The sequence below is a fragment of the Rhinopithecus roxellana genome, chromosome 6, assembly GCF_007565055.1.
Source record: "Rhinopithecus roxellana isolate Shanxi Qingling chromosome 6, ASM756505v1, whole genome shotgun sequence".
NCBI lineage: Eukaryota > Metazoa > Chordata > Mammalia > Primates > Cercopithecidae > Rhinopithecus > Rhinopithecus roxellana.
In genome coordinates, this window is record NC_044554.1 from 106,966,478 (window position 1) to 106,993,240 (window position 26,763).

General features: G+C 45.1%; 1 protein-coding gene across 6 annotated transcripts in view; it reads left to right on the forward strand.

Annotated features, from left to right (window-relative positions):
• The window catches only part of WDR60 (WD repeat domain 60), a 132,202-nt gene that overhangs the window by 92,929 nt on the left and 12,510 nt on the right, over positions 1–26,763 (forward strand). For 5 of the 6 annotated variants that reach the window (XM_030933223.1, XM_010375367.2, XM_030933224.1 and 2 more), the window contains 11 exons: positions 1,931–2,042; positions 3,203–3,291; positions 5,984–6,113; positions 9,485–9,657; positions 10,636–10,798; positions 13,244–13,357; positions 13,459–13,520; positions 14,046–14,097; positions 17,886–17,946; positions 21,473–21,572; positions 21,764–21,895. In XM_030933223.1, coding sequence (XP_030789083.1) covers positions 1,931–2,042; positions 3,203–3,291; positions 5,984–6,113; positions 9,485–9,657; positions 10,636–10,798; positions 13,244–13,357; positions 13,459–13,520; positions 14,046–14,097; positions 17,886–17,946; positions 21,473–21,572; positions 21,764–21,895 — 1,188 coding nt within the window. Of the gene's footprint in view, positions 1–1,930; positions 2,043–3,202; positions 3,292–5,983; positions 6,114–9,484; positions 9,658–10,635; positions 10,799–13,243; positions 13,358–13,458; positions 13,521–14,045; positions 14,098–17,885; positions 17,947–21,472; positions 21,573–21,763; positions 21,896–26,763 lie in introns of those variants that run through there. The other variant, XR_004058104.1, reaches the window with a different exon arrangement.

Below are 26,763 nucleotides of genomic sequence, written 5' to 3' on the forward strand. Positions count from 1 at the left end.
TGGTCTGTGAAGGATACAAGCTTAAGGAACATGGGGACCCATCTTCACATGGAGCCCATTCACCCGAGAGGCCAGGCACAGGCAAAGCCAGAGGTACTCCAGAGCCTTCAGGAGTGCCTGAAGGAGCTCCGGTGGGTGATATGCTCAGAATAGGGACAGAATGGCTGCTGTCCTGACCTTGGAGTGAAGCTTTATGCTGTGCAAATGTTTTATTTATTTATTTATTTAGAGACAGAGTCTCACTCTGTTGCCCAGGCTGGAGTGCAGTGGAGTGATCTTGACTCACTGCAAACTCTACCTCCCGGGTTCAAGTGATTCTCTTGCCTCAGCCTCCCAAGTAATTGGGATTACAGATGTGAACCATCACGCCCAGGTAATTTTTGTATTTTTAGTAGAGACAGAGTTTCACCATGTTGGCCAGGCTGGTCTTGAACCCTGGCCTCAAGTGATCCGCCTGCCTTGGCCTCCCAAAGTTCTGGAATTACAGGTGTGAGTCTCTGTGCCCAATCTATTTATTTATTTATATTTGTATTTTTTTTTATTTGTATAAATTGAGGTAGTACAAGTGCAGTTTTGTTATATGGATCTGTTGCATAGTGGCAAAGGCAAATGTTTTATTTAAAGTCTAACAAAGTGTCAAGTTTGGATTTGTTTCTTGTGTTCCAGGTGAGTGTATAGCAGTCCTACTTCTCTGTTTAAAATTCTTATAATTGAAGAATTTCAATGTATGCAGTACTTCTGAACGTTTTTATAATGTGGACTCACTTAAAATTTTTTTAAATTTAATTTATTTATTAGAGACAAGGTACTAATTTATTTATTAGAGACACCCCCAGGCTGGAGTATAGTGGATGTTCACAGGCATGATCACAGGACACTGCAGGCTCAGCTTCCCCCATAGCTGGGACTGCAGGCCTGTGCCACCATGCCTAGCTTTGGACTCGCTCTAATTCAGATTAAACCTGTTTGATTCTGGGACTCTCTTCTCTCATGGGTCTCTCTAGGTGCCCTGGTGTATGCTGTTCCTGCTCCCTATCTGCCTTATCTGCCTGTCTGTTCCTCAGTTTCCAAGGCCTGTTTTCTGGGTGAACCCTTCCTAGTGACTTATACTGAATTCTTTCTCCTGTTCCAGAGTTCCTACAATTTACTATTTCATGCAATTTTGTACTTCCCTGTAGTATTTCCAATCATTAATTCATTATGTAATGGTCTCACTTCACAACAAGGTTCTAAAGCTTTTGAAGTCAGACGTCCTATCTCACATTTTTCTTACATTCCTGATACGGGTACCACCAATCTTAACATTGTCTAGTTGGTGCACTCAATAAAATCCTTTTAAAAGGAGGAAGGTCACGGGATGAAGCTGAAGAAGCTGATGGCTTTTAAAATTTTTAAATTTAAAAATTTTTGTTTAAGAAACAGGGTCTTGCTCTGCCACCCAGGCTGGATGGAGTGCAGTAGCAAGATCATAGCTCACTGCAGCCTTGAGCTCCTGGGACACTGACAATATTAATCCTAGTTTTACAGCTGATTCACTCTGACCTCAAGTAGGTTATTTATCTTTGGTGGTTTTCCTCATCACAAAGCTGTTAGTAACAAAACTGACTTCACTGAAGCATGTACCTTTCGAAATAGATATGTGATTTTGAAAAATCAGTATGTTCTAAGAAAATAGGATGTGGGCAGGTGAGGTGGTAGTATTTTCAGACTAAAGGGAAATCGTTTGGTGAGACTTTTTGAACACACTTTTGAAAATTAGACCTGTATATATCTATATCGAATGTTTAAGCACAGTTGTCTTTGCATGATTGTTCTTTATGCTTTGATACTTACTTTTGATACATGACTCTCATTATGAACTTATTTCAGTAATGACAAATTGCTCTGAAATTGAAACCAATGTTAATTTTGGCATATTTTTGTTTTTAAGGCATATGTTCAGTGTAACGAAGATAATGTTGAAAGAGACATTCAAACGGAGGAAATAGAGACCAGGGAAGTGTGGACCCAGCACCCAGGAGAAAGTACCATTGTATCTGGAGGTAACATCTTGCTCTTGAGTGTTGACCATTGACTCTCTTGACATTCTTTTTTGTTTTATTTTTACTTATTCCCTTTCTGGTTCACTCTCATTTTGTCTTTCTCTTCTGTATGGTTGTTAGCATGTGACAATAGCAGTACCCAATTTTCTTTTAAAGAAACACTAACCACCAGTCACAGAGCTGCTGAACTACAAGGGGAAGGAAACCTGCTCTTGAGGCCCGGTCTGCGCCATTGCCAGGATTTATGACAGATTTTATTCCTATGTAGAGGGAGAGATTCCACATTCCAAACAACCACTGTGTCCCTGGATCTTTGGAACACATTGTGCTTTTAACTTGGGGGAAGCCTGTTCTCATGAATATAGAATTTTTATATTTTAAGTGCAGTTGGCAAAAATGTTCCATCAATTTAGATTGAAGGTTCCTAGAATGTATAGTTTCTGCTAAGTACTCTGGAGTGATGTACATGTTGAATACTTTACTGGTTTTTCTCAAGGAATTGCCTCTGTATGTCAGGGATGTATATTATCCCCTTTTCTCAGGTAAGCCTCACCTTGAGAAAGTAATATACCTAAACTTACGTGATAATTCAATTGATTCCTTTGAATGTTTTTTTGTTTTGTTTTGTTTTGTTTTGTTTTGTTTTGTTTTGTTTTGAGATGAAGTCTTGCTCTGTCACCCAGGCTGGAGTGCAGTGGCACGATCTGAGCTCCCTGCAACCTCCACCTCTCGGGTTCAAGTGATTCTCCTGCCTCAGCCTCCCAAGTAGCTGGGACTACAGGCACCTGCTATCACGCCTGGCTAATTTTTGTATTTTTTAGTAGAGATGGGGTTTCACCATGTTGGCCAGGCCGGTCTTGAACTCCTGAGCTCAGATGATCTACCTGCCTCAGCCGCCCAAAGTGCTGGGATTATAGGCGTGAGCCACCATGCCTGGCCTGAATGTTTTTCTAAATACATTACAGACTTCTATGAAACAATATGCAGTTGTTTTGGGGAGTTAATAGTAGTGAATCTAGAGAGTATAGTGTGAAGTTTTCTGCCTTTTCCTTCTAGGACTCTTAATGTTGATTTGTTATGCCTGTTTGAACTCTAAGATGTGTAATGCATGACTGTTTTAGAGTCAACTTCGTTGATTTTATATAACCTGTTTTTTTTAGGCAGTGGACAAAGAGATATCTCTGATGCTGTAGTTATGCCAAAGATTGATACTCCAAGGTTATGTAGCTTTCTGCGGGCGGCTTGTCAGGTATGCTCAACCTATAATATGTTGTGTTCTCTGTGTGAGTGCTTTAAGTTTCATTCTGTATAGAAACATAGGAGCTTTTAAGATCTTAAAAGTCTTTGTAGCTTGGATAAATCAGAATCAGTTATTCATTTTCAGGTATTATTTTCTTAAAAATTATCAGTGGTACATTCATAAAGCCCTTGTGGGCAGAATGACACTGGGTAAATGTATATCACTAAAGTACTATGTATGTATTTGGATTGTGAATTTTATTATTAATTTCTTACATTTTAAAACAACTATAGACTAACGAGCAGACATGAAGTTGGCAAGGCAAGCATAAATCTAGGGTATTTGAAAATAATAAACTTCGGATTTTATAAGCTGATTTATAAACGGAAAAAATTTTTAAATCCATACAAAGAGACATGAAACAGTCCTGTGAAGCTGCAGGTACTTTAGTGGTTATCACCTCATGGCCGTGCGTCTCGTCTGACCCCCCTGCCCACTCCACCACCCAACCCATCGGTTATTTTGAAACAAATCTCAATCATCTAACTTTGCCTCCAAATAGAGTTCAGTATGAATCTCAAAAAGCAGAGAATGTCTAAAAGAGTAATTAGTAATAACTTATAATGCAGTCAGCTGTGAAGTCGGCATTCATATTTCCCCAGCTGTCTCATCACTTTCTTGTATGTAAGCTCAGCACTTGAGTCTACTGCAGCACTGAAGAGTGGAACATTGTGAAACCTTGACACGCTGGTTGAGATTAAGGATGATTGTGAAACCTCGAACGCTGGTTGACATTAAGGATTGTGAAACCTCAACATGCTGATTGAGATTAAGGATGATCGTGAAACCTTGACACGCTGATTGACATTAAGGATGATCGTGAAACCGCGACACGACGGTTGAGATTAAGGATGATCGTGAAACCTCGACACGCTGGTTGAGATTAAGAATGATCGTGAAACCTCGACACGCTGGTTGAGATTAAGGATGATCGTGAAACCTCGACACGCTGGTTGACATTAAGGATGATTGTGAAACCTCGACATGCTGGTTGACACTAAGGATGATTGTGAAACCTCAACATGCCGGTTGACATTAAGGATGATTGTGAAACCTCAACACACTGTTGAGATTAAGGATGTTTGTGAAACCTCGACACGCTGGTTGAGATTAAGGATGATTGCGAAACATCGACATGCTGGTTGACATTATAGATGATTCTCAGACAGTAATCTGAGCACGTGGTGGTCATCTAGTCACTCTGTTGCAATTATGTAGGAATCTATGGTTTATGAAATATTATGATTTTACACAATTTATGATTTGTATCATATTTTGTTTTAGTGTAAATTCTAAGTGTTCTAGTTCTAAGTTCTAGGGTAAGTTCTCATCTCTAAGATGAGAGAGCGCTTGGGTGCAAGGTGAGGTGGATAGGGAAGGAGGGAAGGACAGAGGGTGACCAGCCTGGGGCCATCCCTGGACTTAACAGCTCTCCTGTCTGGTCTGTGGCCTGGACACACTCCTGCAGGTCCTCAGTAAACACTCCCTGCTTTCTTCATTCCCGTCCGGTGTTTTCTCACAAGACACTTCCTGTCTCCTCACACAGATCCTATCAAGTCTCATTAAACACTCCCTGCCCTCCACACTCCATCCTTTATCTCTCACTAAACACTCCCTGCCCTCCACACTCCACCCTCCACCTCTCACTCAACACTCTTTTTCTTGCCCATTCCCATCCTGTCATTTCTCACTTCAAATCTCCTGCCTTCCATACTCTCTTCCCGTCAGTTCTCATTAACATTTTCTTCCTTCTTCCCACCCATCTTGTCAGTCCTCACTACACATTCCCTTTCTGACACGAATCCTATCAATTCTCACTCAGTGTTTCCTGCCTCCCGCCCTCCTGTTCTGTCAGTTCACATGAAACATTCTCTGCCTTCCTCACTACCATACGTTGGCTTTCCCTGTCTGTTTCTGCCTTCCTCACTCTCACACAGTCAGCTCTCACTCAGCATTTCCTATCTCCCGCTCTCCCATATTCTGTCAGTTCTCACTCAGTATTCCCGGCCGTCCTGACCATGAGTGTTTGGGTCACGTTAGTTCCCACTGAACACTTCCTGGCCTGTTTTTACTACGCAGCCCCCTCTTCCTCACACAAATCCTGTCGCTTCTCACTGAACTCTCTGCCTTCCTCACTTTCCTTCTGTTAGTTCTCAGGAACATTTCTAGTTCTTTTTCCATCAATCCTGTTGTGTCTCCCAATCTCTCTCTGCCCCGTCAAATCCTAAGGATGCTCCTGGAACGAAGACAGTGTTTTACCACTCACTCTGGCTTTTTACCGAAACCCGGTGAGAGAGACTGGGTGGGTGCATGACTGTTCTTTACACTGCTTTGTTCATTTATAAATGCTGGATATACAGCCCTTTCTCCTACTGTGATTTTTAGCAGTGTGTGTGGCATGAAAAACAACATTCAGGGAAAATGATGGTTCTCTTGTGGAGTTTGTTTTAGTTAATCTTATTGTATTTGTTTTCAGTATTGTGCATAAAAGGCCATATCATTTTTCTTGTAGTTATGATAGTGTCGTGGATCTAAGCAGTTATTTGCAGCTATGGATAAGATGAAAAGGTAATTTTTTTTTTTGGGAAAAGATAATCCTTTGTAAAGTTTTTATTAAAGACTACTCACTTATGTCTGACAGGTGATGGCTGTTTTGCTGGAAGAGGATCGCTTGGCAGCTGAACCCAGCTGGAATCTTAGGGCTCAAGAGAGGGCCCTGTATTTTAGTGACAGCTCATCTCAGCTGAACACCAGCCTGCCATTCCTTCAAAGTAAGAGGCTGTTCTCAAATATGGTTTTAAATCTAGTGACTAAACATTCATGTTGAAATAATAATTTGTAGTATTACATTTTATTTTAATGTGATGGGGTTTACTGTACATAAAATTGAGAAAGACTGAGTTTCTGCAGAACTCAAAAGTGAGTGGTTAGTTTTTCCCCCTTAAGTGTGTATGTTAAATTTGTGATTAAGGATTTTAAGAAGATGAATAGAAGAGGGATCCACAGTAATTTAAACAAGTGAGATTGTTTAAATGAATGGGAACTGAGATTTTCTATGTGTTTGAAATCCTATTTTCTTTTCTCTTCCAGTTATTCAGTTTCTTTTCTTTTCTTGAGATAGAGTAGAAGAAATAGTTGGACGAGCATGAGAGAGTGTTCAGGTCAAAACTGTGTTAATAGTTTAGACATAGATACGAGTAAGATGCTTAACATTTAGTGTAGATAGAATTAGATTTTTAGGTTGATCCGCGGTTATGGAACATAAAACGGGAAGCAAAGCCCAGGATCTCAAACAGAAAGTGCTGTTGCAGGTAACTGTTTAATCAGTTCAGACAAACTGCATTTGCAAGACCAAATTTAAATTTCTTGAGCTAGTAACCTCTTTATCTCTGAAAAAGTGGCTGTTGGGTACCAGAGAGCAGCCATGGTCCCGGTTTTTGTGGAGAACCGGCAGGGGCGGTATGTGTGGCCATCCGCTTGGCAGCAAGTGCAGGGGTGCTGCAGGGCAAACGTGCTTCAGGGCATGTGTGAGGCCAGAGCAGTTGGTGCCACTGTTCTAGGCATTTCTTCCATCCTGCCTGCTATGCAGAGATTTCAGTTTAACAAAAATGGCATTGTTAATTTAGCAAGTCTTCACATTCTTTGAGAGGGTTTTTTTTCCTGTTAGAAAAATAATAAATCTCTGTACCTGTGTAATTCAACACATTGGCATCCACACTCCCATACCCAGCACACACCAAGAAGGGAACCGAGTGTATGCGGCCCCCAGAGAACTGACGCTGAACAGTGACAGCAGGTGCATGAGAGCGGCAATGGCGCCATGGCCTCCGTTGGAGAACACATAAAGTGTGTGTGTACTACAGCGCTGCAGCCTCCGTTGGAGAACACATGATGTGCATGTGTGTACCGCAGCATGCGGCCTTTGTTGGAGAACACATGAAGTGTGTGTGCATACCACAGTGCACAGCCTCTGTTGGGGAACACGTGAAGTGTGTGTGTGTGTGTGTGTACCACAGCGCGGCCTTCATCAGGAACACGTGAAGTGTGTATGTGTGCTGCAGCACGTGGCCTCCATCGGGAACACGTGAAGTGTGTGTGCGTACGGTAGCGCCAGGCTTCTGTCGGGGAACACGTGAAGTATGCGTGCATACCACAGTGCGTGACTTCTGTCGGGAACACATGAAGTGTGTGTTAGTACTGCAGCACACAGCCTCCCTGATGGCAGCCTCCATTGGGGAACATGTGAAGTGTGTGTACTGCACTTCCCACATGTTCAAGGAGCAGAGGGTCTTGTTTGCTTATTTTTGTGTTTTGGTAAAATGAATATTGAGACAGCAGAAGGAACATGAGACTCCAAGAGAAGCACGAGACGGAATGTGCGGGTTGTCTCACCCTGCAAATCCAGGATTTGACTCACATTAGATTCTGTTCTGTGATCAGATGTAGAGATCCTTCAGCCTTCCTAAGGTCCACCCAGTACCCTCATCACTATTAAAACACGCAGCAGAATGACGCAGCCAGCGGGTCGTCCTCATCACTATTAAAACGCAGCAGAATGACGCAGCCAGCGGGTCATCCTCATCACTATTAAAACACGCAGCAGAATGACGCAGCCAGCGGGTCGTCCTCATCACTATTAAAACACGCGGCAGAATGACGCAGTCACTATTAAAACACGCGGCAGAATGACGCAGCCAGCGGGTCATCCTCATCACTATTAAAACACGCGGCAGAATGACGCAGCCAGCGGGTCGTTCATCTGGCGAGTGTTCCATAGGGGGTGCCATGCCCTGGACACTGTCAGGGAGCTGCAGTTCAGCAGTGAGTGGGATGACGGCAACTCCGCCCTCCTGAACTTGTGTTTCGGCGGGTCAAGGAGACTCTGCACTGGCTAAACAGGTCAACATACAGTCTATCCGAGAGGGTTAAGTTCTAAGGAGAAAAATAAAGACAGTTCTGATAGAGGAGGCCTCACTGTGAGTGAAAACCGGACAGAGATGAGAGAGGGGCCACAAGGAGATGGGAACTTCTGGAGGAGGGGCCACATGCACACAGGCCTGAGGGGTGGGCACACCTGTGCCTTGGGGAGAAGCGAGGAGACCACGGTGGCCAGCGGGAGGTGAGGTTGGGGCAGCGATGGGTCAGGCCTTGGTTGCCATCATAGTTCTGCTGTAACAGGAGATACACGTTCCTAAAAGCCTCTACCCTGTGAAAGATTGCCAACAAAAACCAGAGGGCTTAGGAGAAAACGGGGTCAGGTCACAGCACTCGAGAACCTCATCCCACTAAAAACATCTGTTAAATTCGGCACCTGGAAGAAGACCTGACGCTTGCTGGTGGAAGTGGCCCCAGAAGGCTGCAGCTATGAGCGATTGTGATGAGGTAGAAAGGGTTCCCTGGAATCAGAGGGGACGTTGTGACCCAGGTGTGGATGGTGTGGGTAGCAGGATGTGAAGTGTGGGGCTGAGAGGTTTGTGGCGTGTGCGTGTGGCCGGGGTTGGCCGGGTACTGCTTTCCACATTGACTTGGCGCCTGCCAGTGGCGCGGTCCAGTTCTTTGACTGAAGTTGTCGCCAGTCGTGGACTTCCCATCCTTCTGTTTCATGAACTCCATCTCCATCTTCTGCTGATGTGTGGGAGGCGCTGGCATGGCCAGCAGTGGCAACAGTAATGCCTTGGAGTGCAGTCCCTCGCCAGGTGGAGCAGCGTCTGGAACGGTGCTCAGTCCCACGCAGCCTTTGAGGAGAGCAGTGTGCCACGTGGTGTTCCAGTGCTAAAACCCCTGCAGCTGGTGTATTAGCAATGTTCTGAAGCAGAGGGGTGGCCAGGCTCACTCCAGTGCCTCCCAGCTCTGAGATCCTGACTCCTGGCATGTGGTGGGCAGCTGGTTTCTGTGTGAGTCGTTAGTGGAGCCACAGGTGTCTTCGGCTGCATGCTACCACGTTTTAGCCAGACTGTGAGGTCAGCTTGGACACAGTGTTCGGGCATAGGCTGTGGTCATTCATCAAAACCTATGTTTCGTGTATGTTTGTTTTGAAAGGACCGTGGTTGTTTCTTCGTGAAGCTGAATTTTTTTTTTTTGAGTATTCGGAAGTGTGTTAATTTAGCTCACTAAAATGTGAACGTATTTTTCTTCTCCCTAGATCGAAAAGTATCCTCCTTGCACGCCTCCCGAGTTCAGAGGCAGATGGTGGTCTCCGTTCACGACTTACCCGAGAAGGCCTTTGCGCCCCTGCTGGACAGCAAATACGTCCTCTGTGTGTGGGATATTTGGCAGCCTTCAGGGCCGCAGAAGGTTCTGATATGTGAGTCCCAGGTACAGCTCAGGAGGAGAGTCGTGCATTTGATGGGAGGATGGGCGGTGGACAGAGCGTAAAGGTGCAGGCGGGTAGAGGCATGGGGAGAGGCGCAGGGACAGGAGGTGGGTAGGAACTTATGGGCCATTCTCTGTCTCTCACCGCTGGCTTCAGCTGTGCTGTAGGTACAGCGAGACGCGTGAGTGTGCTTATTTTGACTCTGGAGATTCGTAGTTCAAACTGAGCAAACGAGAATTTTCACAGAGCACGCCTTTAGGTCAGCTGAGAATCAGGAAATGGAGGTAGTTATAGGCTGAATGAAAATACTGGCCGCGCTGGGCACAGCTCTGGGGCCCTGGATGCCTGTTTTTCTGTCTTGCGCTGTTTCGGTCCTGCATGTTTCAGAGGTTTCTGAGACTGCGTTGAGGTTTCTTAGACTGTGTTGAAGTGTGCTGTCGCTCAGAGTCCTTCCGGAGGCTTCCCATTCACCACGTAGGAGGCTGGCACTGAGGCTTGAGGTCTGTGCGGTGAGGGGTCGGGGCTGCCTCTCTGTGTTTGGGAAAATGTGCATTTGTATTTTCCTAGTTATGTATTCCCTGGCCTCAAAACCATTGATTTCCACAAAAACTGTAGCGAAACTGTTGAAATTGTAACTTTTGTAATGCAAGATATAAATAAAATGGCGCAGGAAGTTCAGCTGATTGAGTTGAGTGGACGGGCTCCTGGCAGGCTTTGTGTGACCAGATGAGTGTCAGCACCTTGCATTTGTGATTATAACAAGCCTATGGGGTTGGTTTCTCATCCCTGTTTTCCATTTCAGGAACCTGACAAGCCACCTTTTATTTCTGAGCAGGAGTTCATGTTCTGCTTACCGTGTCCTGCACGTGACTCCCGTGCAAAGTGAAACATGGTCAGACACCTCACTCAGTAAATGCAGCTTCTGTGAGCGTGCTTCTCATATTCTTCAGTCATTGGCTTTCTGTGCATTTGTCTTTTAGGTCACGTGTTGCTGCTTGAGCCCTTGCAAAGCATTTTTACTGTTTGCCGGAACAGCGCACGGCTCAGTCGTGGTCTGGGATTTGAGAGAAGACTCAAGGTGGCATCACTCTATGAAGCTGAGCGATGGTGTCTGGACATTCCGGACGGCCACATTTTCCACCGGTCAGTGTCATCCACCTGCCAATCGTGTGTCTTCTAAACAAGCCACACAGATTTGAGGAACAAAGCTTTACATGGATTTGCATTTACTTACTCACATTGTCCCAGACGTTGGGGTCTGACTCATGGGCAAAAGAGGCATTTGATAAATATAAAAAACAAAAATCAATTCCAGTCATGATTATGCAGTGGCCAAGAATGACTCAAATTTCCTTTCTTATTAAATTTGTGGATTCCAAGAAATCCTCAATGACATTACCTTTAGTGTTAAAGTAGCTTGAGGCATCTTGGCACGTGTGTTCTCCAGGGCAGAGGTAACTCACAGTCACACCAGCAAAGCCAGTCACCCTGAGTGCTGCCAGGAACCAGCACAACTGGGCCTCCCTGAGCCTCGGCTTGACTCGGGTAGACGTTCATACCCCGCCGTGCCCAGACACCACAGCAGGCACCCGGCCTAAGTGTTTCCTGTGTTCTGGGACTCGCCCTAGTGCATAGCGTACATCGTCTCATTTAATTCCCCTGATAGCCCTGAGTCCCAGCTCCACGGGAAGATGCAGCATTCGTCTGAGGTCATGCTGACCACATGGCGGGGCCTGCCCTCGGACCCCACGCCACGCCCTGCACCACCTCTTCCCATAGGGGCTGGGGTGCTGTGAACTGAAGGTGTAGGCCGAGCTCATCACCCCTCTGTGTGGCTTTCTTATCATAGATATGTTGCGTGTCTGTCTGTGTTTGACATGTGTATCTGTACATTGTACATAAGAGAGGCACTTTTTAAATTCCCCAATCATGAATTGTGCCCCTCTGTGTGGGGCAATATTACACTGTTAAGACTGTTTGAATTTATAGGTAACTTAGGGGTTGCAATGCTATTTTAAAAGATACCTTTTAAATAAATAATCTTCGCCTTTTCTTACTGCTGCTGCTATTACTAAAAAGTTTTTGCATGCAGCACCATTTTCAAAAACGGTAAACCTCTAGACTGTACATGCAAATAAATTATTCCATTAAAATGCATCCTTCTTTTTTTTTTGAGATGGGTCTGGCTCTGTAGCCCAGGCTGGAATACAGTGGTGTGATCTTAGCTCACTGCAATTTCTGCCTCCTGGGTTCAAGCGATTCTCCTGCCTCAGCCTCCTGAGTATCTGGAATTACAGGTGCCCACCACCAATGCCTGGCTAATTTCTTTATTTTTAGTAGAGACAGGGTTTCTCCATGTTGGTCAGGCTGGTCTTGAACTCCCAAAGTGCTGGGATTACTGGCATAAACCACCGCGCCTGGCCTTGTCTTTGAAATATTATCAATAAAACCTACAAAGTTTTAAATAAACTCTCAGTAGTGAGGAGCTGTGGAACTTCTGATTCAGACCATGAGTCAGAGGAACCAAATTCTCGCCCGAGAGACCAGCCCTTTCCTCAGTCAAGCCATCAGCGCTTCATCTGGGTCCTTTCCCTTAAACACCCTGTAATTTCTTCTTAATTTCTGAGATGATTTTGTCTTTTTCTTCAGTTTTTTTCCTGAGTTCAATCCCAATTCTCATTTCATTTCTTGCTTTCTTGGGTCCAATTCTGTTCTTGATTTCTGATTCCCGGTGTTTTTTTCTTGTTCGTTGTTTTGATATGTTTCCAGATGCCCTTTGAGGATGTGTGATTCCATTTGGAACGTTGAGTTTGTGTCTTTTGCCTTGTGCTTGTTTTTAGGAGGGAGAATTTTCATCAGCTGAAATGCTTTGATTACTTTTTTTTCTGTTTTCTTCTTATAGTAGCTTCTGATGGAGTTTGGCTTTTTTCTGCTCATGGCATTCTGTAGATGGATAGTTTAAGTCAGTGAGCTTTGCTTTATTGATTCGTGACAGGTATCTTTTTAGTGGGCTTCTGCCTCAAGGTGGTAGGTGGGGTGGGTTTGCTGTTCCTTTGGTTTTGCAAACGCCTGGATTTCCCTCTTCTGGCAGTTGTCTGGTGTGTGCGGAGGTCACCTCCCTTTCCTGGTCACATTCCCCTTCCCATCAGCCATGCTGCTCTGACCTCCTCTGCCTCCCAGCTCCTTCCCCTCAGTTGCTTGAGTGACTCCCAGGATCTGGCCTCACAGAGACTTTCTCTGTCTGAGTTTTCTTTCGGGCTGTGTGGCATGCTGTCTTTGGGTGGTGGGCTTTAGCTTTCTTCCTGCCCTCCAGACCCATAGACCCACAGGGCCAGTGAGCTCTGTGGGAACTGACGCTTTCTTACTGGAGAGCGGGGGCTGGGGCCCCTGTGTCCTAGGAATGTGAAAGTTGTGGTCCTGTGTCAGTCGTGTGTGGTCCATGTTGGTCCTGGGGTGTTTTGGGAAGATGTGTGGAGAGAGTCAGATCTGTGAGGCCCAGAAGCACCTCATGTTTATCCATGTGTGATGCCAGCTGCATTCCTGCAATTTATGACTTACACGTGGGTGCTGTGGGCTTTTGAACTCCAGATGGAATCCTTACCTCAGTAAACCACCAGAGCCCTCTTCAAGCAGTAGAACCTATCTCAGCATCCGTCCACAAAAAGCAGAGCTTTGTGCTTTCGCCCTTTTCGACTCAGGAAGGTATGTGATTCTTCACTTTCGTAAAATCCTTAATCACTAGTTGTGAAATGTGGTTTCCTTACGTAAAGCCGCTTCTCTCTTTTTGTTTCTGTTTTCATCAGAAATGTCAGGTTTGTCCTTCCACATCGCTTCCTTGGATGAGAGTGGGGTTCTCAATGTGTGGGTGAGTAGTGGCCCGGGCCGGGCACACGCGGGGCCTGAGTGAGGTGGTCTGGGTGGAGGTGGCGCCTGAATGGCGCAGGGGGCAAGGCCCAGTTAGCTATGGTGGGAAATGGAGAGCAAGACGGCTTACTGGTCCTGAGCAGAAGGGATGCGGAAGGTCACACATGGCAGGTTTGGACCCTTTCATGACAGCGAAATAGGAATCTCACACAGGGCTTTGGGAACGTGGAATGCGAGTGGGCGGGGAACAAAATGTTAGGGCCAAGGTCACGCTGGATCGGCTTGTCCTGGAGGATGTGCCAAGACTGTTGATTAAGTCACCAAGTGAAGAGAACACGAGGAGATCAAAGCAAAGGAGTCAGCTTGTAGAGCATTAGTTCTGAGGCGAAAGATCAGTGCCTTTTTCTGGAGCAGTTATGTTGTAGTTCCTAATGTAGCACTGCATCTTAATTAGAGCTACGCTTTGCTTAGGTTGTGTCATAATTATAAAATGTATCAATATTCATTTTCAATATTCTATTTTTAGGTGGTTGTTGAATTACCAAAGGCAGACATCGCAGGTTCAGTAAGTGATTTAGGTAACTATTAAGTAAAAAAATGAATTTTAGTGTTTTCTAAAATGAATAGAGATTAAAGGCACTGATAAGTGTGGCCAGGCGCAGTGGCTCACGCCTGCTGGGAGAGGCTGAGGCAGGAGGATCACTTGAGCCCAGGAGTTTGAGACCAGCCTGGGCTACATAGCAAGACTCCGTCTCTACCAAAAAATTCAAAAATTGGCTGGGTGTGGTGGTGCACACCTGTAGTCCCAGCTGCTTGGTAGGCTAAAGTGGGAGGATTGCTTGAGCCTAGGAGTTTGAGGCTGCAGTGAGCCATGATCTTGCCACTGCACTCCAGCCTGCGTGATGGAATGAGACCTTGTTTCTGTTTTTTTTTTTTTAAAAAAATACCAATAACTGCTTTGAAAGATATAAATTACTACCTGAAAATGAAAATTAACGTTGTATGTCATATAACCTTATCAGCTGTTGAACAAGTGTCGCAATTAACTAGAATAATCAAATGATATTCTGAATGATTTTTTTTTTTTTTGAGACAGAGTCTTGCTCTGTCGCCCAGACTGGTACAGTGGTGTGATCTTGGCTCACTGCAACCTCTGCCTCCTGGGTTCAAGCAGTTCTCCTGCCTCAACCTCCCAAGTAGCTGGGACTACAGGTGTGCACCACCAGGCCCAGCTAATATTTGTACTTTTAGTAGAGACAGGGTTTCACCATGTTGGTCAGGCTGGTCTCAAACTCCTGACTTCAGGTGATCCACCCCCCTTGGCCTCCCAAAGTGCTGGGATTACAGGTGTGCACCACCACGTCCAGCCTCTGAGTGAATGTTCTGATTTTAGTAGGGTTTAATGAGTTCTGTTTACAACTGAGTACCATTCAGTTCTGGCAGACAAGTCAAGGACAGCTGTGTTCTGCAGCTGTTTCCTACGTATTTCAAGCGTCCGAGTCTTTCAATGCACGTTCATTTTGGGGCTTCTTCCTTTCAGTTTTGGATTTACAACCCCAGGGCGTATCAGGAACACTGGATGCTGCCCCTGAGGGCCCTTAGACTTGATCCCAGGATGGCAAAGGTCCCCGGGTCTGGGCAGAGCAGAAGCGACTTGAAGCAAAGCTAACACCACCCCTCACAGTTGGCTGCTCTTGATGCTATGGAGTACGATCTTCAGTTCCACAAAGGGCTCAGAAGTGACGGAGTAATTCAGTCCTGTGTGTTCTGTGGTTGGGATTAGCCCATGTTTTGATCTCAACTTCCTTCTCACCTCATTGGCCTCCCACCACCCAGTTTGTAATGACGAGCCCCCCTTCCACCTTGCTTGTGTCAGGGGTGTTTTCCTGTGTAGATCTGGCAAAAAAATAATACGAATGAGACCAGCTTTGTTCCTAACCTCTTGAGATTAGGGAAGAGGGCGCTTTGGGCCTTGGAGCAAATGCTGTGTGCTCTGTATTCACACGTCTGTGGTGGCCCTTACAAACTGACTCTTGATTCTGACTTCAGTAAAAATAAGACAGTCGTGGCGTTCATTTCACTGGTAAATGCTTTAGAGGTGGAATCACCATGTTTCTCAATGTGTTCTTCATGCGGCACCCTCTCTGCTCTGTGTTGCCCACTCCAGGCTGCCCCTAGAATCCCAGAGCATCAGAGCTGGGGAGCCTGGCAGGGGTCCTGGTGCCTCCTCAATGTACGCAGGTCATGGGGTGGGTTAGTGATGGGGTGAGACCCACACAGTCGGTCTCAGCACCAGCCCCCTCTTCACACCCAGGGTTCTGCCCCAAATACCCAGAACTCTTGTGACCTTGAGAGTTCGCCTTGAGGCTGGTTGTACCATTAACATGTTACGTGATCAAGGTATTTGTCAAACAATTACGGATGGTACTGAGGAGATCATTTCTGTCCATAGGTGATAATCTGGCTATAGAGACAAAATCATTTTGCATAAAAAGTATTTGCATACAAATGTTTTGTAGTACATGATAGTCATATAAAGAATATCCTGGGGTGGTGAGTATTTCATTTAAAAATATTGCTGTATAGAAACATCCTTTCTTCACTGAACCACTTACCAAAATTGCTACCATGTTCCAGCCTTGCCTTTAGGAAGGGAGGATGTTTAGACCAGCCCATTGTTCACGGTGGCTGCCAGCTCTTTGTGTAGGCATTGGATGGGTGGCTGTTGGAGAGCTGAAGTCTCAGAAGGAGGCTGCCAGCATCTTTTTATGAAATGTTCTCTGCTTAAGCAAGGTCCAGTCCTAGGTGCTAGGAGACCTAGGCGAAGACCCCAGTCCGGGAGAGGGCGACTGGTGGTGGACTTCCTGGAGCGGAGGCTCAGCAATAGGGCCCGGCCAGAAAGGCTGCCCGTGGGCGATGGCGTATAGGGGCCCAGCCGGAAAGGGCCTGCCCGGAAAGTCTGCCCGTGGGTGGTGGTGTGTAGGGGCCAGTGGGAGGGCCCAGCCAGAAAGGCTGCCCGTGGGCAATGGTGTGTAGGGGCCAGTGGGAGGGCCCAGCCAGAAAGGCTGCCCGTGGGCAATGGTGTGTAGGGGCCAGTGGGAGGGCCTGGTCAGAAAGGCTGCCCGTGGGCAATGGTGTGTAGGGGCCAGTGGGAGGGCCCAGCCAGAAAGGCTGCCCGTGGGCGATGGCGTATAGGGGCCAGTGGGAGGGCCCAGCCAGAAAGGCTGCCCGTGGGCGATGGCGTATAGGGGCCAGTGGGAGGGCCCAGCCAGAAAGGCTGCCCGTGGGCAATGGTGTGTAGGGGCCCAGCCGGAAAGGGCCTGCCCGGAAAGTCTGCCCGTGGGTGGTGGTGTGTAGGGGCCCAGCTGGAAAGGACCTGGCCAGAAAGGCTGCCTGTGGGCTGTGGCATGTAGGGGCCAGTGGGAGGACCCGGCCAGAAAAGCTGCCCACGGCCGGTGGTGTGGGAGCCGAGATGCCAGGTGGGGGGCGTGCCGGGAAGTTTCACATTTGTGAATGGCAGCGTTGACCCCTCTTCACTGTGGTTGGGACTGATACGCAGCAGCTACAGGGACCCGGCCCAGCTGCAGGTTTCTATCTGCTTTTAATTCACCTGCCCCCAGAGTTCTAGGCAATGCCTTACCCAGAATTTGGGTTTTAACATCCATAGATTTCTAGTTTTTCTCCTTGCGGTAGTTTTAGAGGGAAAGTGATATTGGGAGCAGACACAGGAGGCAAAACCAGTGGATGGCCAAGGAGCCAGAGCTGTAGCCATGAATGCTTTCAGGGAAGGAAAAGAAAAACAGGCCTCAGAGCCAAGGCTCTGTGTTGTTTGAGAAGGAAGCTGGAGAACCTGCTGGAACAGAGAGTGAGGCCAGACGCACTTGGCTGAGGAGCCACTCTGCCTCCTGTACGTTCTGCCCGGAGACCAGCAGATTTCTGAGTCTCTGGGATGGTGGAAGGAAAGGTCCTGCAACTTTCCTGTAGGCGTCGGAGCCTCGGTAGGCATTCACAGGACAACGTTTGCTGCTGTGATCTAAGGCTTCTTGAGTGTATATACATTCATACACATGTACGGATTGCTTACTGCCCTTATTTTATCAGATCTAAAGATATAAAGGCTCCCAGATCATGGTTCTACAATCTTTCTTCCCATAAGACTTTGAACTGCAAATTCTTGATTCTTCTCCTAAGGGAGTATACATGAACCTCACCCAGAGGACGGAAGGGATGCTGTGTATTGATTTGCATTTGATATTATTTCATAACAGATATTTAAGCAATGAAAAATGATTCCAGGCAACTATAACTAGATTTTGATTTAGCTTCTATTGAAAGGTGCGTTGATTTTGGTTCATCTTTTTTTTAGGTCTAATGCCTGGAGGGAGGGTCAAGCTGGTACATAGTGCTCTGATCCAGTTGGGTGACAGGTAAGATGTGAGGGAAAACGCTTCACTATTTCACAAAGACCTAGAAGGAAAATAACACTGGGGAATTGCATATATGATAAATGGTGACCTTTTGCGATGAAGACGTCCATTTTCTCACATTGTTTTTTTTTTTTTACTGTTTTATTAGTCTATTATTTTTATTTTTCTATTTTTTTGAGACGGAGTTTCGCTCTTGTTGCCCCGGCTGGAGTGCAGTGGTGCAATCTCGGCTCACTGCAACCTCTGCCTCCCTGGTTCAAGCGATTCTCCTGCCTCAGCCTCCTGAGTAGCTGAGTAGCAGGTGCCCGCCACCATGCCCGGCTAATTTTTGTATTTTTAGTAGAGACAGGGTTTCATCGTACTGATCAGGCTGGTCTCAAACTCCTGACCTCAGGTGATTGACGTGCCTCAGCCTCCCAAAGTGCTAGGATTACAGGTGTGAGCCACCACACCTGGCCTTGTTAGTCTATTATTAATGAGTGAATGTAGTAGATGCAGCTTCCAGGTGTAGAGCTAACGTTTTGTCTTTAAGTAGAGGTTATTTTCTGTCTTTTAAATTGGTCCTATTTAACTATTTTTCAGTTTTCATGCAGCCCCAAACTTAAAGTTTCAGGAACCGGAAACATTGATAAAAAGTTTTATTCAGAGATTTAGATTTCTGCTTTTACTCACATAACTTAATAAGACATAAAAATTCTTCACAAATGTACAAATATTGTTTGTGGTATTTATATGTTTTATGTTAATTTATTTCTTAAAGTAACTTTTCTTATCGTTTACTGCACTCGGGTCAACTATCAACATGTAAATTACCCTTGAAAAATGTTTGGGCCTGGTTCTTCCTAATCAGAAAACCTGTGGGTTGTGTTAATGAATTCATGCACGCTTGGAGACTTTAAATCAACTACAGTTGTAATTAGTAATTACAACTAATTATGAAAGAGAGTTATATTTTAAAAAGTCATTTACTGTATTGCAGAGCCAAACGTACATGGTTCCTGAGCGAGCCCCTGACCCCTGCAGCCTCTGCAGTTCCCCTGTTGAGTTTCTTTACGACTTTTTATCTCTGCTAGGGTACTTACCGCTTTATACTGTGCATTGTATTTATCTTTAACTATCAGCTTCTCATGTACTTAACTGCACACACACTCTTTGAAGGAAAGTGTGTAATGTATCTGACGTTTGGGTTTTTTGATACCCAAAAAATCCTAGCAGTGTCTTCCTGAGATCCACGCATAATAAATGTTCCCTCAGACTCTGTTCAACCAACCGTATTGAGCTTATTCTGTGCCAGGCTTTGTAGCACTAGAGGGGAGCATCTTCCCTCAAGGTGCTCCGAGAAGGAGGCAGACGAGTAAACGCTATGTGATTGCAGCAGGGGCTCCCTGCTTTCCCAGGAAGACGGCTCTGCAGTGGAGTTCAGAGTGAGGATACTTCTCAGGGGAGTTCCTTGGGCTCACTGCCTGGGAAAGGGCGGGGAGCAGGCAGAATGGGGCTGAGAGGAGGAGCTGAGCTGTGAGGCAGGCCCCACAGCCGACTCCCTAGGACCTGGGAGTTCTGAGCTAGAATGGCCTCCCAGAATCATGTGGCTGGGCCTTTACACCTCATATCCCGTCAGTCACTGAGCATGAGTGTGCCCGGGAGGTCATTGCCTGCGGGGAAGCAGGTCCCGCGGCTCTGCCTGCACCACCCCTGCAGCTGGGCCCCATCCACCAGGGTCATCGTGCAGAGGACGAAGTGTGGTGTCAGGATGTGCACAGGGCTTGTGGGAGCCCAAAGGATGGAGGCAGCTTGGGGGATAGAGTGCAATGGGGACATCTTGAGGAGGCAAAGACTGAGCTGGGCCTTTGAGATGGAGTTAGATGGTCAGAGGGAGCAGCACCTAGGGGTGCCCAGAGGCACATTTGGAGCTGTCAGTGGGTCTGATGTTGAGGGAGACAGGTGAGGCAGGCCCTAACAAGTCTGTCTGCTGTGCTAAAGGGTGTGGACATTAGTGTAAAGGTGGTCACGAGCCATTGCAGGATGTTGAGCCGAGGAGTGGTCCATCTTGTCTGTGATATAGATGGCTCAGTGTGGTAGCGGTGTAAGTTGGGAACAGAGGAAGGGAGGCTGGAGTCAGGGAGAGCCGTTAGGTGGCTTCTGGAGTGACTGACGTGAACTACCAGGATCTGAACAAAGGCAGCAATCACAGGTATAGAGGCTAAAGGGGTAGAACTTAAAAAAACCAGCAGCTCATCGATTATAGGAGCAGTGGGAGGGAGGAGCCTAGGTTGGCCTCTGGCTCCACCAGCATGTCTGGTTGGTGACTGGGCACCACTTGCTAGGTGAGAATAAGAGTGGGGAGGGGTGGGAGCAGCCCAATGTGGTCCAGTGAGGACAGGCTGAGCTTGTGGTGCCCGTGGAGATCCCCAGGAACCAGGGGCCTCCATAGCAGAAACCCCAGATGGAAGCAAGGATTTGGGAGTCATCAACTAAGAGGTGACATTTGCAGTCCTGAATGTGGACGGAAAGAGAAAATTGGAAAGGAGGCTGATAGCACGGCCACATGCTGACTTTGATGATGTGGGTGTGGCAGATGGAGCAATTGTGGGCATCTCTCTGTTACAAATACATAGGCCATATAAAGGAAAAAATAAAACTAAGTATAGTTTTTAAAAGGAAAGGAAAATCTCTAAATCCCATAAACAGGAGAGAGCTTAAAGTTAGTGTCATAAGCTTTTGAGCGGCTGTGTGATGGCTTGGAGGCTGGGTGTGAAGCCCAGGCTATGTCAGACCTTCTGAGCTGTCTCTGGGGCTTGAGCCTATGCAGAAACAGGTGATGCATTGGGTTTGCCTGAGGCAAGGAGGTAGAACTGAGACCCCTGCACAGGACTTTCAAACTCACTGCTCCTGCAGTGATAGGGAAATTCAGAAAGCCTTACCACAGCCAAGAGAAGACAGAGGAGCTTGGAAGAGCTTGAAATCCTAAACTGAGTATATGTATGGGAACCTACAAGCTGAGATGTTAACATCACAGTTCTAGACCAGTGGCCTCAGTGGGTTCATAGTTAAAGTAGACACAAAACCGCCTGGTGGGTAAATATAGTTTGCAAGTGGGGGCTCACAGGATTCTCATGAGAAGCAGTCTGCTGCAGATGAGTTCACAACTACAAGCATGAAGAAACAGTGTACCTTGGTGCAAAAAGTAGGAGTCACACACTTAAGAACTTGAGACAGTTGTACAGTCTAAAGGATATTTCTAGAAATGAAACTGTGACCTCTGAAATTTACAACCAAGTGAGTGGTTACATAGCCGATTAGATACAGCTGAAGAAAGAATTAGTGAACAGAAAGATAAATCTGAACAAATTATCAAGAGTGTAGTAGCAGAAAAAAATGGAAACAAAGAGTGGCTAAACCAGAGGAAAGTGACATGGCCTGTTATACATCAAATGATGTATTGTAGTGCAAATCAGTGCTAATACTATCTTATTTTTAAAGTTTGAAAACAGTCCATCTGTTCATCTTTGTTACTTTATTTTTTCAGTCTTTCCCATAAAGGTAATGAATTTTGGGGGACTACACAAACACTGAATGTTAAATTTCTGCCTTCAGATCCTAATCACTTTATTGTTGGCACAGACGTGGTGAGTAGTATTTTAAATTTAATTCTATTACTCATTTTCCTTGTTTTCCTGAGTTACCTGATAAATATCTTGATTTAGGATTAACTTACTCTTTGCTTTTATAAAGTTTAAATTTAGTTTGAGGAACAGTAACTGTATCCAATCTTGTATCTAATGCACTTCTTCGTCACTCTTGGACTTCTTTTTCACAGGGTCTCATAAGCCATGGCACAAGACAAGATTTGAGAGTGGCTCCCAAACTATTCAAACCTCAGCAACGTGGTATAAGGCCAGTAAAAGTTAATGTCATTGATTTTTCACCATTTGGAGAACCAATATTTTTGGTAAGAAAGTTTGTTTTTTAAAGCACCAATTCTGTTTTTCTTTTTTTGAGACAGGCTCTTGCTCTGTCATCCAGGCTGGAGTGCAGTGGTATGATCGTAGCTCACTACATCCTTGAACTCCTGGGCTCAAGTGACCCTCCCACCTCAGCCTCCCAAGTAGCTGGGACCACAGGTGCATGCCACTACACCTGGCTAATTAAAAAATATATATTTTTTTGTAGAGACGAGGTCTCCCTGGGTTGCCTAGGCTTACCAATTCTTTTTAATGATACTCTACCTATTTGGGCAGCATAACACTTGCAGTTGATCCACTGGAAAATTTTAAAAGTTGATCATTTACTGGACCACTAATTGATCATTTATGGGGTGTCAGTGGTTTAGAAAGGAGAAACATGAAATTAATACCAAAGTTTAAAAACAAAACCTATGTAGAAATTAAACTCTCAAGTAATACTTGGTTCAATTACAAGTTAGAATTCAACAGAAGAATATCAAATACCAAAACCTATGCTACCGCCAAAAATGTGAAGAAATTCTTAGTGTGAGAATTTTTGCCTGTGTTCTTTTACTGTTTAACACAATAGAAATTAATGTTCAGACTCTTTAACCTGAAAGTCCAGGGATGGCCATCGGGAGGGCAGCAGTCCCCGCACTGCACTCATGCTGCAGGAAATGGTGTGCGGGTGTGAGCTGCTTGCTCTCTTTCCTTCCAGGGCCTGGTGTCAGCCCAGCTCACCCTAGTCACAATTGTCCTGTAGACTCCAAGGTCAGTTTATGGGTTGGTTGGGGTAAGATAGGACAGAAGGCAAAATATGAAACAACTTTATACATGATTAAATGTGACAGTTAACAAGAGTTATACAATAGTCAAGGCATTAAATTATAGCTCAGATATCTCCTTCTCTCACTGGTATTTACAAATTTCCCCGTACTTGAGATTGAGGGGAAAGATTGTTATTTATTCACCCTACTCTTACAGTACTTAAAACATTATAAATTATGTTTATATGTCAGTCATATAAACTGTAAGGTTGTTGAGGGTGGAGATGGTATTTCATGTATCTTTGTATTTCCAAAGACAGCATTTAGCTGCTAAGTAATATCCCCCTGTGGTTGTTGAGAGCCTACAATGTGGCCAGGCAAGGCTGGGATGTGCTGGAGGTGTGAAATACACATCAAATTTTGAAGAATTAGTGTGAATAAAAGAATGTAAAATGTGTCTCATTAGGCCAGGCATGGTGGCTCACGCCTGCAATCCCAGCGCTTTGGGAGGCTGAAGCAGGTGGATCACCTGAGGTTGGGAGTTCGAGACCAGCCTGACCAACATGGAGAAGCCCCATCTCTACTAAAACTACAAAGTTATCTGGGCATGGTGGCTCATGCCTGTAATCCCAGCACTTTGGGCATCCCAGGCAGGTGGATCACCTGAGGTAGGGGTTCGAAACCATCCTGGCCAACATGGCAAAACCCCTCTCTACTAAAAATACAAAATTAGCCCGGCATGGTGGCGCATGCCTGTAATCCCAGCTACTCGGGAGGCTGAGACAGAAGAATCACTTTAACCCAGGAGGCGGAGGTTGTGGTGAGCCGAGATAGTGCCATTGTACTCCAGCCTGGGCAACAGAAGCAAAACTCCATCTAAACACAAAAAAGTCTCATTAACAATTTTGTTGTTGGCGACTTCCAGAGTTCTTGAGCTTTTTATGACTTCTCATCCCATAAAAAACTAAAACCAAATACATAGTACCAAGATCTTTACCAGTAAGAACTTAGAGCTCAAGTGTGAAGACAACACAGTTCCTGGGGCCACAGAGAGTAGAAAAGCTCCAAGCAAATGGGAGGAGAACTCAGCTTCCATATCCACAATGTCCCTTCCCCCTTATTTGGCCTGGCACCAAGTGCATGGAAAATCTCCCCTTAACTCATGGTTTCTATCTGGAGAAAGTAAAAGTGAGGTGGACAACCAGTTTCTCTACTTTCTTGGGTGCCCTGTCCCTGCCTTGGACCGTGGAGAGCATCCCGAGTGCCCAAAGGGAGAAATAGCCCTGAGGCCACCCAGAAACAAAGCTGGGAGGCGGGACTACTGTCCCCAGCCCTGGAAACTCTGCACCTTAGCCAAAGGAGGCACACAATCAGACTGGCCACTCACAATACCATGCTCCAGAAGGTTTGTTCCACAGGTCTTCTGAACACGAACCCTGACACTGTCAGGACAAACCATTTGAGGCCTCCCTCATTTGGGACAGGCTTCCCTCAATCACTAAATACAGCTAAGGTGAACCTCGTCTTAAGGTGACACCTATAGCTGAAAAGGAGGCAGCAACCTAGCAGTGAAGATTTGCTAAGTAAATATATTCAATAAAAACCAAAACAAGCTGGACAGAGAAAACTGGAATAAATAACTAATCCTGCAATGCATAGGCACAGACATACACCCACAAGAAACAGCAGCAAACAGGGAACCATGATGTCCCCAAAAGGACAAAACAAAAATCCAGTGACTGACCTAATGAAGCAGTGATTTGTGAGCTCTCTAAGAATTCAGAAGAGCAATTTTAAGGAAACTCTGTGATCTCCAAGACAACACTGAAAAGCAAATCAGAAATTTATCAGAGAAATTTAACAAAGAGATTGAAATAATTTCAAAATCAAACAAATCTTGGAACTGAGAAACATATTTGCTGAACTGAAGAAATTCATTATAGGCTCTCAGCAGCAGAGTAGATTAAGTAGAGGAATGAATTGGTGAGCTCAAAACAGGCTATTTGAAAATACACAATCAAGGCTAGTGCGGTGACCCAGGCCTGTAATCCCAGCATTTGGGAGGCCAAGGAAGGAGGATCTCTTGAGCCAGCCTGAGCAACATAGGGAGACCCTATCTCTAGAAGAAAATTTAAAAATTTGCCAAGAATGGTGGCATGTGGAGGCAAATGGAGGCTGAGGCAGTAGGATCACTTGAGCCTGGAAGGCCAAGGCTGCAGTGAGCCCTGATTGTGCCATTGCCCTCCAGCCTGGGTGACAGAGCGAATGCTGTTTCTAAAAAGAAAAAAGACAGGAAATATACAATCAGAGGAGAAAAAAAGAACAAAAAGGAATGAAGACTACCTACAAGACAGAGAAAATAATAACCACAAAAGACCAAATCTAAGAATTATTGGTATTCAATAGGGAGCTAGCAAGGGTTAGAAAATGTATTCCAAGAAATGATAACAAAAAACTTTCCAAAACTTCATAGGGAGGTTAATATCCAGGTATAGGAAGGTCAGTGAACATCAAAAAGATTCAACCCAAATAGGATTACCACAAGGCATTGAATAATCAAAGGTCAAGGAGAAAGAGAAGATCCTAAAAGCAGTGAGAGATAAGAAGCAAATAACATATAAAGGAGTTCCGGTTCATCTGGCAACAGACATCTCAATGGAAACCATACAGGCCAGGAGGGAGGAGAGTGACATTTTCAAAGTGCTAAATGAAAAACACTGCCATCCAAGAATACTGTATCCAGCAAAACTGTCATTCAAATATGAGGGAGGGTTAAAGTCTTTCCCAGATATACAAAAGCTGAGAGAATTCACCATCCTCAGACCCATCTTGCAAGAAATGCTAAAGGGAGGCTGGGCGTGGTGGCTCATGCCTGTAATCACAGCACTTTGAAGGTCAAAGTGGGTGGATCACTTGAGGTCAGGAGTTCAAGACCAGCCTGGCCAACTTGATGAAATATGTCTCTATTAAAAATACAAAAATTAGCCAGATGTGATGGCAGGCTCCTGTAATCCCAGCTACTCAGGAAGCTAAGGCAGGAGAATCGTTTGAACATGGGAGGCAGAGGTTGCAGTGAGCTGAGATTGTGCCACTGCATTCCAGTCTGGGCAATAAAGTGAAACTCTGTCTCAAAAAAAAAAAAAAAAAAAAAAAAAAAAAAAAAAAAAAAAAACACTAAAGGGAGTTTTTCAACCTGAAAGAAAAAAAAAAATACTAACATGTAAAAAAACAAACAAAAAGCTTATCAAGGTATAAAACCCCTTCATATAATTAAATACATGGACAAACCCAGAATACTGTATTACTGTATTTGTACAATATGCTCATAACTCTAGTATGAAGCCCAAAAGACCTATTAAAAACAATAATAGCTATAGCAACTTCTTAAGATATAAATAATTTAAAAATATATAAATCGAGACAACTGAAAGTCAAAATGTGAGAGGGTTAAAGTGTAGAATTTTTTGTTTGGTGTTTCCTTTGTTTTTATTTCTTTATTTGTATTCTAAGATAAGTTGTTATCTCTTTAAAATAACTTGTTTTAGGGCTGGGTGTGCCGGCTTATGCCTATAATCCCAGCACTTTGGGAGACTGAGGTGGGAAGATTGCTTGAGTCTGGGAATTTGAGACCAGCTTGGGCAACATAGTGAGACCTCATCTCTGCAAAAAAAAAAAAAAAAAAAACCAACCAAACAAACACACACAAAAAACAGTCAGCTGGGTATAGCGGTGCCCATGCCCACCTGTAGTCCCAGCTAGCTACTTGGGAGGCTGACAAGGGAGGGTTGATTGATTGAGCCTGAGAGGTCAAAGCTGCAGTGAGCTGTGATCTTGCCACTGCACTTCAGTCTAGGTCACAGAATGAGATCCCGTCTCAATAATTAAGTAAATAAGCACAATACAAAAACCTGTAATAGCTTCATTAAAAACAAAAAGCAGCAAATTAGAACATACTAGCAGAAAGAAGGAAGACAAGCAGAATGGAACAAAGGAAGAGAGGAGTCTTAAGCAGAAATCAAGCAACAAAATGGCAGTAGAATGTTCTCACTTAGCCATGATATCACTGAATGTAAATGGTCTCAATTCTCCAATTAAAAGGCATAGAA